The 14,514-nt window shown below is 40.9% G+C and overlaps 1 protein-coding gene across 21 annotated transcripts in view; it reads left to right on the top strand.

Annotated features, from left to right (window-relative positions):
• The window catches only part of ANKRD26 (ankyrin repeat domain containing 26), a 94,556-nt gene that overhangs the window by 12,976 nt on the left and 67,066 nt on the right, over nucleotides 1-14,514 (top strand). For 14 of the 21 annotated variants that reach the window (XM_077946047.1, XM_077946046.1, XM_077946044.1 and 11 more), the window contains exons 6-9: nucleotides 3,129-3,159; nucleotides 7,121-7,193; nucleotides 8,593-8,653; nucleotides 8,746-8,948. In XM_077946047.1, the coding sequence (XP_077802173.1) occupies nucleotides 3,129-3,159; nucleotides 7,121-7,193; nucleotides 8,593-8,653; nucleotides 8,746-8,948 (368 nt within the window). Of the gene's footprint in view, nucleotides 1-3,128; nucleotides 3,160-5,834; nucleotides 5,940-7,120; nucleotides 7,194-8,592; nucleotides 8,654-8,745; nucleotides 8,949-14,514 lie in introns of those variants that run through there. The other 7 variants (XM_077946053.1, XM_077946050.1, XM_077946041.1 and 4 more) reach the window with 2 other exon arrangements.

Genomic DNA, 14,514 nt, shown 5'->3' with positions numbered 1-14,514 from the left:
AAGGAACAGCAAATCTAAAGCTAAGACACTTGAGTGAACTTCACAAGGGTTTATGGGTGTTCAGTTTTGCTAGTGCAAAAAGTGTAATATGGAAGTGGTTGGGAATGTGGTGAATACCTAGCTAAGGCAAACTTATGAAAGACTTTTTTAATAGTTCAGCGTAGATCTTAGCCTGTAGGCCATGGGAAATTTATCAGTTAAAATGCTTTTGGCTGCAAATAATGGGTGACCTAACTAGAAGTGCTAAAATAATAAGAACCATAGTTGTTTTGGTGGGTCAATGATGTCATTGGATCCCACTTGTTGTCCCTCTTTTAGCTATGCCCTTGGCAGTGTTTTTGTTCATATCTCCCTTCATGGTTGGCTAAGAAGCAGCAGCTCCAAACATCATGTTCTCACAAAAGTATAGATCTAACAGCTAGAAGTACTGCTTTTCTTTGTTTTTTTTTTTGTTTTTTTTTGTTTTTTAAGACGGAGTCTTGCTCTGTCACCCAGGCTGGAGTGCAGTGGTACGATCTCAGCTCACTGAAAGCTCCACCTCCTGGGTTCACGTCATTTTCCTGCTTCAGCTTCCCGAGTAACTGGGACCACAGGCGCCCACCACCTCGCCCGGCTAGTTTTTTGTACTTTTTAGTAGAGACGGGGTTTCACCGTGTTAGCTAGGATGGTCTCGATCTCCTGACCTCGTGATCCACCCGTCTCGGCCTCCCAAAGTGCTGGGATTACAGGCTTGAGCCACCGCGCCCGGCCCACGTTTCTTTTAAACAGGAAGAAAACTTAGAGGCTTGTAGTGGACTTCCTATTTTATTATTATTTTTTTCAAGACAGGGTCTCACTCTGTCTCCCAGGCTGGAGTACAGTGGTGCAATCACAGCTCACTGCAGCCTTGACTACCGGGCTCAGGTGATCCTCCCACCTCAGCCTCCTGGATACCTGGGACTGTGGGTGCGCACCATCACACCTGGCTGATTTTTTATAGAGACGTTTCATCACATTGCCCAGACTTGTGTCAAACTTCTGAGATCAAGCCATCTGCCTGCTTTAGTCTCCCCAAGTGCTGGGATTATAGGCACGAGCCACCATTCCCGGCCTCATCACATTTTATTAGCTGGTTACATCACATGCTCATTTTTAAACCAGTCACTGGGAAAGCAAATGTAATTACTGTGATTAGCTTAAAATAATAATTTCTCTTTTGGAGCTGGGGAGGGTATTGGGATGCTAAATATCCAAGTAGACTTGTGTTTTTCCAGCACAAAAGATTAAAGAATTGGATAGGGAGTCAGCAATGTTCGCTGCGGGGATTCATTGGAGAATTTTAAGCATGGGAGTCACAAGATTAGATCTGAGTATTAGGGCATTCTGGCTATGGTGTAAAGCAGGGATTGGCAGCTTTTCTGTAAAGGGCCAGTTGAAAAATATTTTAGGCCATGTAGTCTTTTTTTTTTTTTTTTTTTTTTTTGAGACAGAGTCTCACTCTGTCGCCCAGGCTGGAGTGCAGTGGCCAGATCTTGGCTCATTGCAAGCTCTGCCTCCCGGGTTTACGCCATTCTCCTGCCTCAGCCTCCCGAGTAGCTGGGACTACAGGTGCCCGCCACCTCGCCTGGCTAGTTTTTTTTTTGTATTTTTTAGTAGAGACGGGGTTTCACTGTGTTAGCCAGAATGGTCTCGATCTCCTGACCTCGTGATCTGCCCGCCTCGGCCTCCCAAAGTGCTAGGATTACAGGCTTCAACCACCGTGCCCGGCCTTTTTTTTTTTTTTTTTTTTAAGTTGGAGTTTCACTCTTGTTGCCCAGGCTGGAGTGCAATGGCGTGATCTTGGCTCGCTGCAACCTCCGCTTTCTGGGTTCAAGCGATTCTCCTGCCTCAGCCTCCTGAGTAGCTGGGATTACAGGTGCATTCCACCATGCCTAGCTAATTTTTGTATTTTTAGTAGAGGTGGGTTTTCTCCATGTTGGTCAGGCTGGTTTTGAACTCCTGGCCTCATGATCTGCCTGCCTCGGCCTCCCAAAGTGCTGGGATTACAGGTGTGAGCCACTGCGCCCGGCCTAGGCCATGTAGTCTTTGTCATAGCTATGCAACCCTGCCATTGTAAGGTGAAAGCAGTCATAGATTATATGTAAGTTAATAACATGACTGTGCTTTAGTAAACCCTTATTTACAAAACCATATGGCTGGCTGGAATTGGCTTGTGGCCTCTAGTTTGCTGGTCCCTCATATATACAGGACAGATGGAAGGTAAGCACGTAAAGAGATTGGGAAACAAAGGAAGCTTTTGCAGCAGTCAGTCATAGTTTCCTTGTCACTAATCCTTGGACTGGCATTCATCCATTATGAGGTTTTCACCATCCATGGTGAAATACATACAGTTAGGAAGCTCAGTTTATTTATTTTATTTTGTTTATTCTTTTAGAGATGAGGTCTCACTATGTTAGGCCAGGCTGGTCTCAAACTCCTGGCCTCAAGTGATCCTCCTGCCTTGGCCTCCCAAAGTGCTGGGATTATATGCATGAGGCACCATACCTGGCCGGTTTATTCATTTTAAAATGTTGGTCTTTTTCTTCATGTTATGACTTTTTAATTAGTTTTGCTTAGATTTTTTTTTTTTTTCATTTAAGAAATAACATTTAAAGTGCATGGGTTTTTTTTTTTTTCTTTGTGAAAGCCATCAGTTCGGAGTCCATGTTTAACTAGGAAATATAAACATATTAAGTAAATAACACATTAAGTAAATGTGTTTATATTTCCAGGGGTAGTGGAAATGTAAGGCAGAGGCAGAAAAGCGGTACAGTTAAAAGGATTTAGTGATTATTGAGTGTAAAAAGTTAGGGGGCAGGGAGGAATCTCAGATGATTCATAGGTTTCCAGGTTGTGCACAAGCATTTAAACTGGACACCAGAAGTAGGAAATTGTCAGGTGAGTAGAGAAGACTGGCAGGTCTTCAGGGAAGATTAACTTTTTTCTATAATGTGAGTTTAATGGAATATTTATGTAGGATATTAATTCTATTATAGTCTCCAGATATGGTCCCAGAGGGATACTTTGTAACAAAGCATCAGTCTTATGCTTTAAATTATATATATTTTCTATTGTTGATTTAAAATGTGTTTTACTTTTCTCTTTAATAGTGGATGAGAGCTCTGAAGACTCCTTAAGCAGGTAGTATTTTACAGATTTTTAAAAATACATTTAAAGGAATACAGGAAAAGAAACTGTTGAGTGCTCTACTCTGGACTAGATACCATATTATGTGCTTCTCCATATAGTCATCCCAACAGCTTTGCAAAGTATCTGTGCTATTATAACCCAACTGTGTGGTTCAGAGAGGTTGATTAATTGGCCCATGACATCACAGTTAGCAAGCAACCGACCCATGATTTGACTCAGCCTGCTTGGCTCCCAAATCCTTTCTCTTGCCCCTCAACATAGATTGATAGAGACCTGTGCAGCACCGGATCAAGGTACAGGTCCAAATCAGATCAATTCAGAGACCTTCATTTAGTTATGTGTTAACTCTCAGAGTTTTTCTTAGGAGCCTGGTTAATCCAACAATTTGTCCTAATATGTTTGATAATTGCAGTGGTAACTACTTTGATTTTATCATCAAATGTTTTAGGCCATATCTCACTTAGCTGTGGCCACAGGGCCATACATTTTACATAAGCAGACCACGCAAGTCCTAGGAAGGAATTATTTTACTGTAAGTGAGGGCTATCTACCTGTAGACCATATTGTGTTAATTGTATTTAGCATGTAGTTAGACGATATTTCAGATTTATTTCTCTACCTACTGACTTCACAGTTTGGTTTTCCCTTTAGGCTAGTACTCCAGCTCCATCTGAGTTGCTAGAAAGGATATGATTTTGTTTCTCTCTCTCTTTTTTTTTAAATAACTGCATAGGGCGAGGCGCGGTGGCTCATGCCTGTAATCCCAGCACTTTGGGAGGCTGAGGCAGGCAGATCACGAGGTCAGGAGTTTGAGACCAGCCTGGCTAACATGGTGAAACCCTGTCTCTACTAAAAATACAAAAAAATTAGCCGGGCGTGGTGGCACGTGCCTGTTGTCCCAGCTACTCAGGAGGCTGAGACAGGAGAACTGCTTGAACCTGGGAGGCAGAGGTTACAGTGAGCCAAGATTGTACCACTGCACTTCAGCCTTGGTGACCGCGCGGGACTGCATCTCAAAAAAAACGAAAAAAAAAAAATCAAAAAAAAAAAAAAACAACTGCATAGTATTCTATGGTATATTTATACCACATATTCTTTATCCAGCCAACTGGGTTCTATTATTTTTTTCCATTTCTGCCAACTGTATTCCCCATTTTCCTATCAACAGAATCAAAGCACCTGGAATTTCAAGATTTTAAGGAATCAGACTAATCAGAATGTTTTATAGTACTTCAGTCTGTGTTTAACATTTTGGTCAAATGGTTCGAATGGAGAACCTGAAACTCAGATTAAGGGGATTTATTTGGATATGATATTCGAACTCATTTCAGAGCCTAGTACTCTTCCTTCTTTATCATCCTACAGGTTAATATTTTAATAATAGAAAGGGTGAGTGGATCTAGTGAACATAGTGCAAGAGGAAAGAATGAAATTAGAGGGAGGCCAAGTTTGAAGAGAAACAATACTGGGTTGGATAGGAACAGGGCTTTTGGAAAAGAGATCAGAATATTGGGGTTTCTGACAAGTTCGATAATGATAAATTATAGGAATGAAGGATACAGGATGTTGGGAATTATCTAGAAAGGCATATTAAAATAGGGGGTTCAGGGGAGTCCTGAACAGGTTGTTGCTTTTCTTATATAATTGGAAGAACCAACAAACTCTCAGGGTTTCTACTGAAAAATGTTAAAATAATATGAGCCACTGGGAAGAGTCTCTACAGCCAATAGGAATGTGCTGTGACTACTTCTGCCTCAACTTACAGAGCGATGGCTTTGAACCCCTCAAGTACTTTGGAGCTGGAGGCTGCTGAACTACATAGATCTGTGGCCCAGGGCAGGTGTCCCCTCACCTCTGCCTCTTTTCCCAATTCTCTGATGTCCTTCTCATGGACATGTAGGGTAGGGCAGGAGTAAGATTGGCTGGCAAGTCAGTCAGAGTTACCCAACTCACAGAGTTGGGTAGTTGGTAACATGCCTGTGCTGGTGGCAGATGACGGAGACTCCATTTAGCTTGTTTTCCAGGAGCGGAGAAATAGAGAGCTCCTACTCTTGGGCATTTGAGACCATCCTTTCAGGAATTTGTGCTTTCATAGGCTGAAGACTTAAAGGTTGGAGATGCTATGGAGCCCTGCAAAAGAGGGATCTGTAAGTGGGAGCTCATAGGAAGGAAGGTGTTTAGATAGTACTTAGGGAAATACAGGTACAACTACCAGGACTCTTTCTCCAGCAGTCTTTCTCTTTGGGTATCTGAGTGCCTATAAATATTTTTAAGGGCTTGCTAGTTTTAAGGCAGGACCTCTATAGGGAAAATAATTGGATTTTATAACCTTTACTGTTTTAGTATTTCTGGTGTGAGTAGTCCCAACAACAGCATATACATTTGTGTTTTGACTTTTGCCCATCTAGCTTTCAAACATTTCAGACATTGCAGGGGACTCCCTATACTGTTTTAGGGTGAAGGGAAACAGTGAGGCCTTAAGTGGTTTTCATGTTGAAGAACCAAGACTGCCATTTTTGAGTGACACAGATTAGTCTTTGAACTGGAGATAGATATGTGGAGAAGGGACAGTGTATCTTTCTACCTTGTTTTATTTATTTATTTTATTATTATTATTATTGTTGTTGTTTTTTTTTTTTTTTTTTTGAGACAAAGTCTTGCACTGTTGCCCAGGCTGGAGTGCAACGGCATGATCTCAGCTCACTGCAACCTCCACTTCCCGGGTTCACACAATTCTCCTGCCTCTGCCTCCCAAGTAGCTGCGACCACAGGTGCACACCACCAAACCTAGCTAATTCTTTGTATTTTTAGTAGAGATGGGGTTTCACTATCTTGGCCAGACTGGCCTTGAACTCCTGACCTCATGATCTGCCCGCCTTGGCCTCCCAAAGTGCTGAGATTATAGGGATGAGCCACTGCGCCCAGCCTATTTATTTATTTTTATTTTTTGAGACAGTGTGTCACCCAGGCTGGAGTGCAGTGGCATGATCTTGGCTCACTGCAATCTCTGCCTCCCAGGTTCAAGCGATTCTCTTGCCCCAGCCTCCTTAGTAGCTGGGATTACAGACATGTGCCACCAGGCCTGGTTAATTTTTGTATTTTAGTAGAAACAGGGTTTTGCCATGTTGGCCAGGCTGGTCTCAAATTCCTGGGCTCAAGTTATCTGCCTGCCTCCACCTCCCAAAGTTCTGGGATTACAGGCACAAGCCACTGCATCTGGTCTCCACTTGTTTTAGATTATCAGATTTGTGCTGGTTCAGGTAACCAAAGTTAAATCAGCTATTAATTGGATTTTCAGTTCAACCTTCAGGACAATTTGTGAAGACAAAGTATTCCCAGGCTCTGCCAATGTCTTGGCTGTCACTATTAGTTATAGAACTAAGGTTGAGTCTTTTTTTTTTTTTTTTTTTTTTTTTGAGACGGAGTGTCGCTCTGTCGCCCAGGCTGGAGTGCAGTGGCACGATTTCGGCTCACTGCAAGCTCCGCCTCCCGGGTTCATGCCATTCTCCTGCCTCAGCCTCCCGAGTAGCTGGGACTACAGGCGCCGCCACCAAGCCCGGCTAGTTTTTCGTATTTTTTAGTAGAGACGGGGTTTCACCGTGTTAGCCAGGATGGTCTTGATCTCCTGACCTCGTGATCCGCCCGTCTCGGCCTCCCAAAGTGCTGGGATTACAGGGTTGAGCCACCGCGCCCGGCCTGGTTGAGTCTTTACTGAATGTTTTATAGTTTCAGAGAGGTAGAGGTAGCAATAGGTAACTAAAATAGTTTTCAAAAACAAGGTCAAATTTTAATTAGATCAAGAAGCATCATTTAATATACAGACAATTGACCTTTCACCAAGGTTTTGTTTTTTTGGAGGGGGCATCCAGATTGAAAACTGTAAGCTGGTTTTTGTTTTGTTTTGTTTTTAAAGAAATGAATTCACTCATTTTTATATATTTTTGTTCTAAAGGCTTTCTGGCAAACCAGGTGTTGATGATTCATGGCCTACCTCAGATGATGAAGACCTCAATTTTGATACCAAGGTAAAGTGCTCTCTCATGAACTTAATTTTCTTACGCTGAATCTAGTTTCGTATAGTATTCTCTTAAAATTTAGCAGTGGTCTACTTATTATTGTTTTCTGTTTGTAATGGAAAGGTGGTCAGAGGAAGCCATTTTATAGAAATATGGCCAGTTGAATTCTTTTTTTTTTTTTTTTTACTTTGGTAAATAACAAAGGATTGATAAATAATTTGAGGGAGTGGGGATTGCAAAAAAAGAATATTCTGGAAAATACATAGTGACAGGAAAATTATATTGGGAAAAGTTTTCCTATAATAGAGGAAATATGAAATTTGGTCAAAGTTTATATGGATAAGCATTCCTACTATGATTTTAAAATCTTTTTCCATTTTTCTGTCTCTGTAGTAAGAATGTTACAGCTTTCAGGAAGTATTAGATAATCATTTTTAACTAATTGGATGACTTAAAATTAAACTCTTCACTACAGAAGTATTTTTTTAAAAACTGGTTGTAAATACTAATCAGTATTATCAGGGGTATTCTATGAACAAAAGCCTGTGTTACAGGTGTGTGTTTCTCCATGTGCCTTATTATACTTAAAGCTTTTCCTTTTCTTCCTTGACTTAAGCTCACACTTGATTGATAGTCATGCCTCTATTTTTTTTCTCCCTACACTTTCATCTTTTAAAAATGATTTATCTCAGCCTAAATGTTTCCTTACAGAATACGTTTCTTCAGTGTCTGTTTTTTCAGTCCATGTTTGTCTCCATTTGCAGCATATTTAGGTGCAGCTTTCTATTTAGTAGTTATGTGTGACTTTTGTTCAGCAATCATCGCCCCACAAGGATTATTTTTGTTTTTTCCTCTCTTTCTTGTAAGGAGCTGAATTTATACAATCATTTATTTTTAGCTTTTTGACAGAATAGAAGCAGCCTATACTATTTGCAATGCCAACCCACTTAAATAAGATACACTAAGAATAAAATGCTCACAGTTTTTATCACAAGAGGTAATTCATGCAAATATAAATCATGCATACACATTTCAGAAAATAATATGTAATTAATTTAAATGTCTTAATGTTTGACTTTTATACTATTCTACCTAGGAATAAATTTTCATTCTAGGCTACTGTGGTTAAGAAAATAATCGAATAGATATCATAGTATTTATAAAATAATCAACTAGGGGTAAGGGGAGTAACCTTTGCAGGATATCTGTATCATCTCTCATAATCCTTACCCCATGAGAAGATGTAGTAAATGGCAGAACTGAGGTTTAAATCTACATCTGAGTGACTCCAAAATCTGTGTTCTTTGTGTTAGATCATGTAGTAATTTGTCACTGTCTATTACAGTTATTTGATCAAATTTGATACTTGTTATTTTTAAAGCTTGTTATTCTTATTTTTGTTTTCTAGAATGTCCCAAAACCAAGCTTAGCAAAGCTAATGACTGCTTCTCAGCAATCCAGGAAAAATTGTAAGCTGTTTGAAAACTGATTATTCTTGTGTTATTCACTGATTCTTAATTACAAATATTTTCATTTACTCTTTATTTTGTTTTTACTGTAGTAGAAGCAACATATGGCATTGTGAGAACAGGAAGCAGAACTTTGTTTGAGGATAGAGATTCTGATAGTCAAGATGAAGTTGTGGTTGAAAGCCTTCCTACAACATCAGTCAAAGCCCAGGGCTTTTCTCATCCTACCTGTCAATCACCTGACCCCCTTCCAAAACCTTCCCACAAGTCGTTAGCAAACCCTGGTCTTATAAAGGTAAGTTTTTTTAAAAAAACTTTTTTCGTGTACCCTTCCCCTGCCCCCACAATCTTCATAATGATGTGTCTATTGAGATGATCATAACGGTTTTTGTTTCTAATTCTGTGTATATGATGAATCACATTTATTGACTTGCATATGTTGAACGATCCCTGCATCCTTGAAATGAAACCCACTTAATCATGGTGAATTATTACTTTGTGATGTGCTGTTGGATTCGGTTTGCTAGTATTTTCTTGAGGAATTTTGTATCTATATTCATCAGAGATATTGGTCTGCAGTTTTCTTTTTTTTTGTTGTGTCCTTTTCTGGCTTTGGTATAGTGTGATACTGGCTTCATAGAATGAGTTAGGAAGGATTCCCCCCTTCTCAATCTTTTGGAATAGTTTCAGTAGAATTGTTACCAGTTCTCTTTTGAATGTCTGGTAGAATTTAGCTATGAATCCGTGTGGCCCTGAGCTTTTTTCTTGTTGGCAGTTTTAAAATTACTGATTCAGTCTCACGCTTATTACTGGTCTGTTCAGGATTTTTGTTTCTTCCTGATTCAAGCTAGAGGAGTTATATGTTTCCAGGAATTTAGCTGTTTCCTCTAGATTTTCTAGTTTGTGTGCATAGAGGTGTTTATAGTAGTCTTGAATGATCTTTTGTATTTCTGTGGTATCAGTTGTAATGTCTCCACATTCATTCCTACTTGAGCTTATTTGTATCATCTCTCTTTTCTTATTGTAGCTAGTGATCTATCAACTGTGTTACCTTTTAAAAAAAAATCGTCTTGCACGGTGGCTCACTCCTGTAATCCCAGCACTTTGGGAGGCCTAGGCGGGCAGATCACCTGAGGTCAGGAGTTCGAGACCAGCCTGGCCCACATGGTAAAACTCTGTCTTTACTAAAAATACAAAAAAAATTAGCTGAACGTGGTCTTGGGTGCCTGTAATCCCAGCTTCTTGGGAGGCTGAGACAGGAGAATCACTTGAACCCAGGAGGTGGCGGTTGTAGTGAGCCAAGATCGTGCCATTGCACTCCAGCCTGGGTGACAAGAGTGAAACTCTGTCTAAAAAAAAAACCAAACAAACGAAAAACAAACTTTTTGTTTCATTGATCTTTTGTATTGTGTTTTTGGTTATAAATACATTTAGTTCTGCTCTGATCTTTGTTATTTCATTTCTTCTGCTAGCTTTGGGTTTGGTTTGTCCTTGTTTCTCTAATTTCCTAAGGTGTGATGTTAGTACTGATTGGCTATAACAGGTTTTGATAATTTGTAGCACTGTTACTTATTTCAAAACATTTTAAAATTTCCTTCTTGATTTTATTACTAACTCCGAAATCAGGAGCAGATCATTAAATTAAATGGAAATTACCATATGTTTGTATAATTTTGAGAGTTCCTTTTGGAATTGATTTCTATGTATTCTGCTGTGGTCTGAGAAGATACTTCATATGATTTCAGTTTTTTAAAATTTATTAAGACTTATTGTATGGCCTGTCATATGGTCTGTCTTGGAGAACGTTCCATGTGCTTATTAAAAGAATGTATATTCTGCAGTTCTCAGGTAGAATGTTTGGTAAATATCTGTTAGATTCATTTGTTCTTGAGTGCAGTTTAAGTCCAGTATTTTTTTGTTGGCTTTCTGCCTTGATGACCTGTCTAGTGCTGTCAGTGGAGTGTTGAAGTCCTGTACTGTTATTGTGTTGCTATATCTTTTCTTAGGTTTTCTTAGGTCTAGTAGTAATAGTTTTATGAATCTGGGAGCTCTGAAGATAGGTGCGTATATATTTAGAATTTTTAGATCTTATTGAATCGATCCTTTCATCGTTATATATGTGACCATTTTTATTTATTTTTACTGTTGTTGCTTTAAACTCTGTTTTATCTGATATAGGAATAGTTTCTCCTGCTCACTTTTGGTTTCTCTTTGTGTGAAATATCTGTTTCCACCCCTTTATCTTGAGAGTACAGGAATCCTTACATGATAGGTGTGTCTCCTGAAAACAGTAGAGAAATTTGGTTTGTGATTTTTAAAAATCCATTCTGCCAACCTGCATCTTTTAAGTGGAACATTTAGACCATTTACATTCAAAGGTAATTTGAGATGTGAGGTGCTATTCCAGTCATTGTGTTGATTGTTATTTAGTGACTTTGTTTCCTCTATTATGTTTTGTTTTATAAACCTTGTGAATTGTATGCTTTCAGAAATTTCTAATCTGTTTTGTATCAACCTTTTATTTCAATATTGAGAACTTTTATATATATTTCTTGTAGGGCTTGTCTAGTATTGACAGATTCCCTCAGCATTTGCTTCTTCAAGAAAGACTTTATTTTTCCTTCATTTATGAAACTTAGTTTTGTTTGATACACAATTCTTGGCTGACAATTTTTTTCCTATTTAAGGAGGCTGTAGATAGGACTGCATTCCCTCCTGGCTTGTGAAGGTTTCTGCTGAGAAGTCTGCTGTCAGTCTGATAGGTTTTCCTTTACAGGTTATTTTTAAAAATTATTTTTTTAAAATTTAATTTTATTTTATTCTTTTTATTTTTGTCTGATTGGATTAATTTGAAAGCCTTGTCTTCAAACTTTAAAGTTCTTACTTCTATTTGGCATAGCCTACTGTTAAAACTTCCCACTACTTTTTTTTTCCCCCTTGAGACAGAGTCTCTCTCTGTCACCCAGGCTGGAGTAGCATGATCTCAGCTCACTGCAACCTCCACCCACTGGATTCAAGCACTTCTCCTGCTTCAGCTTCCCTAGTAGCTGGGATTATAGGTATACACTACCACGCCCGGCTAATTTTTGTGTTTTTAGTAGAGGCAGGGTTTTGCCATGTTGGCCAGGGTGGTCTCAAACTCCTGACCTCAAGCGATCCACCCACCTTGGTCTCCCAAATGCTGGGATTACAGGCGTGAGTCACCACACCCGGCCCCCCACTACATTTTGTAGTTTCTTAAATGTGTCTTTCATTTCCAGAAGTTCTGATTGTTTTTTCTTTAAAATATCTTTCTCTTTGGAAAATTTTTCATTAAGATCCTGAATTGTTTTTAAAAATTTCTTTATGTTGGTTTTTACCTTTCCCTTATATATTCTTGAGTAATAGTCAATCTTTTGAATTCTTTATCTGGTATTTCAAAGATTTCATCTTGTTTTGGATCAATTGCTGGAGAGTTAGTGTGATCTTTTAGGGGGATTATAGAATGCTGTTTTTTTATATTGCCAGAATTATTTTTCTGGTTCCTTCTAATTTGGGTGGAATATTTCTTCTAATTATTTTTGAATTTACTTTTGATTTGACTGGGGTTTTTTTAATTTACTTTTCCCCCCTTGAGAATGTGACTTTAATGTCTATAATTTGTTGTCACCTAGTTTCAGCTCTGGGTGCTTTCAGTAGTGAAGACCTTGTAGTAGTGAGTTCCTTGGTTACAGAGAATCTTTGTGTGATGATTTTCTCAGATGTTGGTAGTAATGGCGATGTACTGGGTGTGTGAGCAGGTTCACTGTTTCCTGTGGGACTGGAGTGGCAGAATTCTCACGAATCTTATCTCATTCTCCAGTGTTGTGCACTTAAAAATTCAGCTGCCTATTCTGTTTCCTAAAACATTTTTTTCCCAGTATTTTATTTACTGGATCGAACATTTCAGGCCTCAGACTGAAGGTACTCATGGGTAAAAACTGGTTGTAGCTAAAGCAGGTGGATAAATGCAGTACCCCAAGGGTGACCTTGACAGAGGTGACTGGGGGAGCTCTCAGTGATATGCACTAAGGTGTTTTCAGGGGGAAGGGAGGGAGCCACCACAGCTCCCCTTCCAGGCCAGCAGGAAAGCAGTCTGCCTCCCAGTCACACTCCTGACCTGGTGTTCCAGCTAGTCAGATCAGACAGGACCTTTTTTTAATCTGCAGGAATACTGGTGTTCCATGTAGAGAGGGATTGTGATCCTCATGCAAGCCTGAACATGGAGGGCACTCCTGTGGGATGCAATCACCCTGAAGTGCTTCAGGAAGGCTGTCTACAGATGCACCCACGTCATGCTCTCATGGGAAAAGCCCCAGCTGTGTCTGCAGTGGTGGGCGAGAGGGAGAAGTTCTCTTCTCCAAGACTCTTCACATGCCCCAGAGCTACCTGTTAAGGGAAAGCCCTAGATTTTCTCCACTGAGGCCAGCACTGCACCTGTCGCTCTGCTGAAAAAAACTTCCCCCAAGCAGAAGGCCTGCAGTCTGGTTTCTTTTTTTCCCTCGGGGTGCCCTCTCAATGTGGTGCATTCCTTCCCCTGGGAGTAGCAGCCCTTGAGGACCTGGCTGCTGTGACTCCTGCTGCTCCTCTGGTTCTAGCCACCCAGTGGGCTGCCATACTCCAGGGTGGTGCTGGGGAATGTCTGCAAGGGATCCAGTGAGATGACCTGTCCTCGAGTCTCCCAGCAGTGGGTACCAGCCTCCTGCTCCGATAGGGTGGGAAGGGGAATGACGTAGACCCTGTGAGATTTCCTTCATTACAAATAGCCTTCGTGTGTTTTCTCAAATGCCAGCTGTAGTATTAATGTGCTGGGCTCATAGACAGACGCAGGACCTCCTGGTTAGCCAGAATGGTGCAGGCCGTGGTGATAACTGAGGATGCACTGGGGATCAGAGGGCAGTTCCCTGGCTGCTAGAGTAATGTTCCAGGGAGGAGCTCAGCTGCCGCTGCTGCACAAAAGAATCCACAGAAGGAGCCGGGGGTGTCAGGCAGCAGTAAGTCTCACTCAGCTCTCATGGGCTTGGCAAGGCAGGTCTCATACCTATAGGGTTCTGCTAGCAGCAGCTAGTTGGGTTCCAGTCAGCCTGTGCTTGGAACTCAAAATTGCCCCAGGCCATAAGCCTCCCTGAGGTACAGGAACCTTACTTTCAAGCCACGCCCCTCCTGATCCGCCTGTGGAACAAGGGGCATCCAGCTCCTGCAGCCTGGACTGTAGCACACTGCTTGTTCACCCCGTGGTTCTGGCCAACGGGGTCATCCCCACTCAAGATAATATGGCAGCTTTCTTTGGGGAGCTCCTCTCCACCTGTGACGGCAGCCTGCGTTAGCTGACTGACTTCTGGGAGGATGCCTGTGAGGTAGGGTCAGGAATGGTTTCCCTCTGTCCCTGCTAGAGTCAGGGAATGCATGCAAAGTGTGTGGGGATGCCACTCCTCTCGTGCGCTCCCCACTGCTCACTCAGCTCCAGCGCGTGGGGAGTTAGGGCTTCCCTGTGACCTGGATTGCCGGGCTTCCCAGTGGAAGTGTGTGTCCTAGAGACCGTCTCTCCCGTTCACACTCTGGAGACTCACGATTTTCTACCTGGTTCATTGTGTACATTGCTGCCTGCCTGTTCTTTCACAGGGTCTCTGGTTTCTTTAAATTTTTCTGTTAAGGTCCTGTGTTGCTTCTTGGAAAAAAGTTTGCAGCGCAAATCCCTCCACACTATTTTGTCTTTCCAGATGGGAGAGGCTTGGTCACAGTGCCTCCCATCTGTCATCTTGGGAAAAAAATTAGAGAAAATTAATTTTAGTATAAGCATTCTTAGAGAAATGAATGTATCAATTATTTATTTCTGCAGATAC

The sequence above is a fragment of the Macaca mulatta genome, chromosome 9 (assembly GCF_049350105.2).
Source record: "Macaca mulatta isolate MMU2019108-1 chromosome 9, T2T-MMU8v2.0, whole genome shotgun sequence".
Classification (NCBI taxonomy): domain Eukaryota; kingdom Metazoa; phylum Chordata; class Mammalia; order Primates; family Cercopithecidae; genus Macaca; species Macaca mulatta.
Note: the sequence above shows the minus strand (reverse complement) of the source record. Positions and strands in the feature narration are given on the sequence as shown.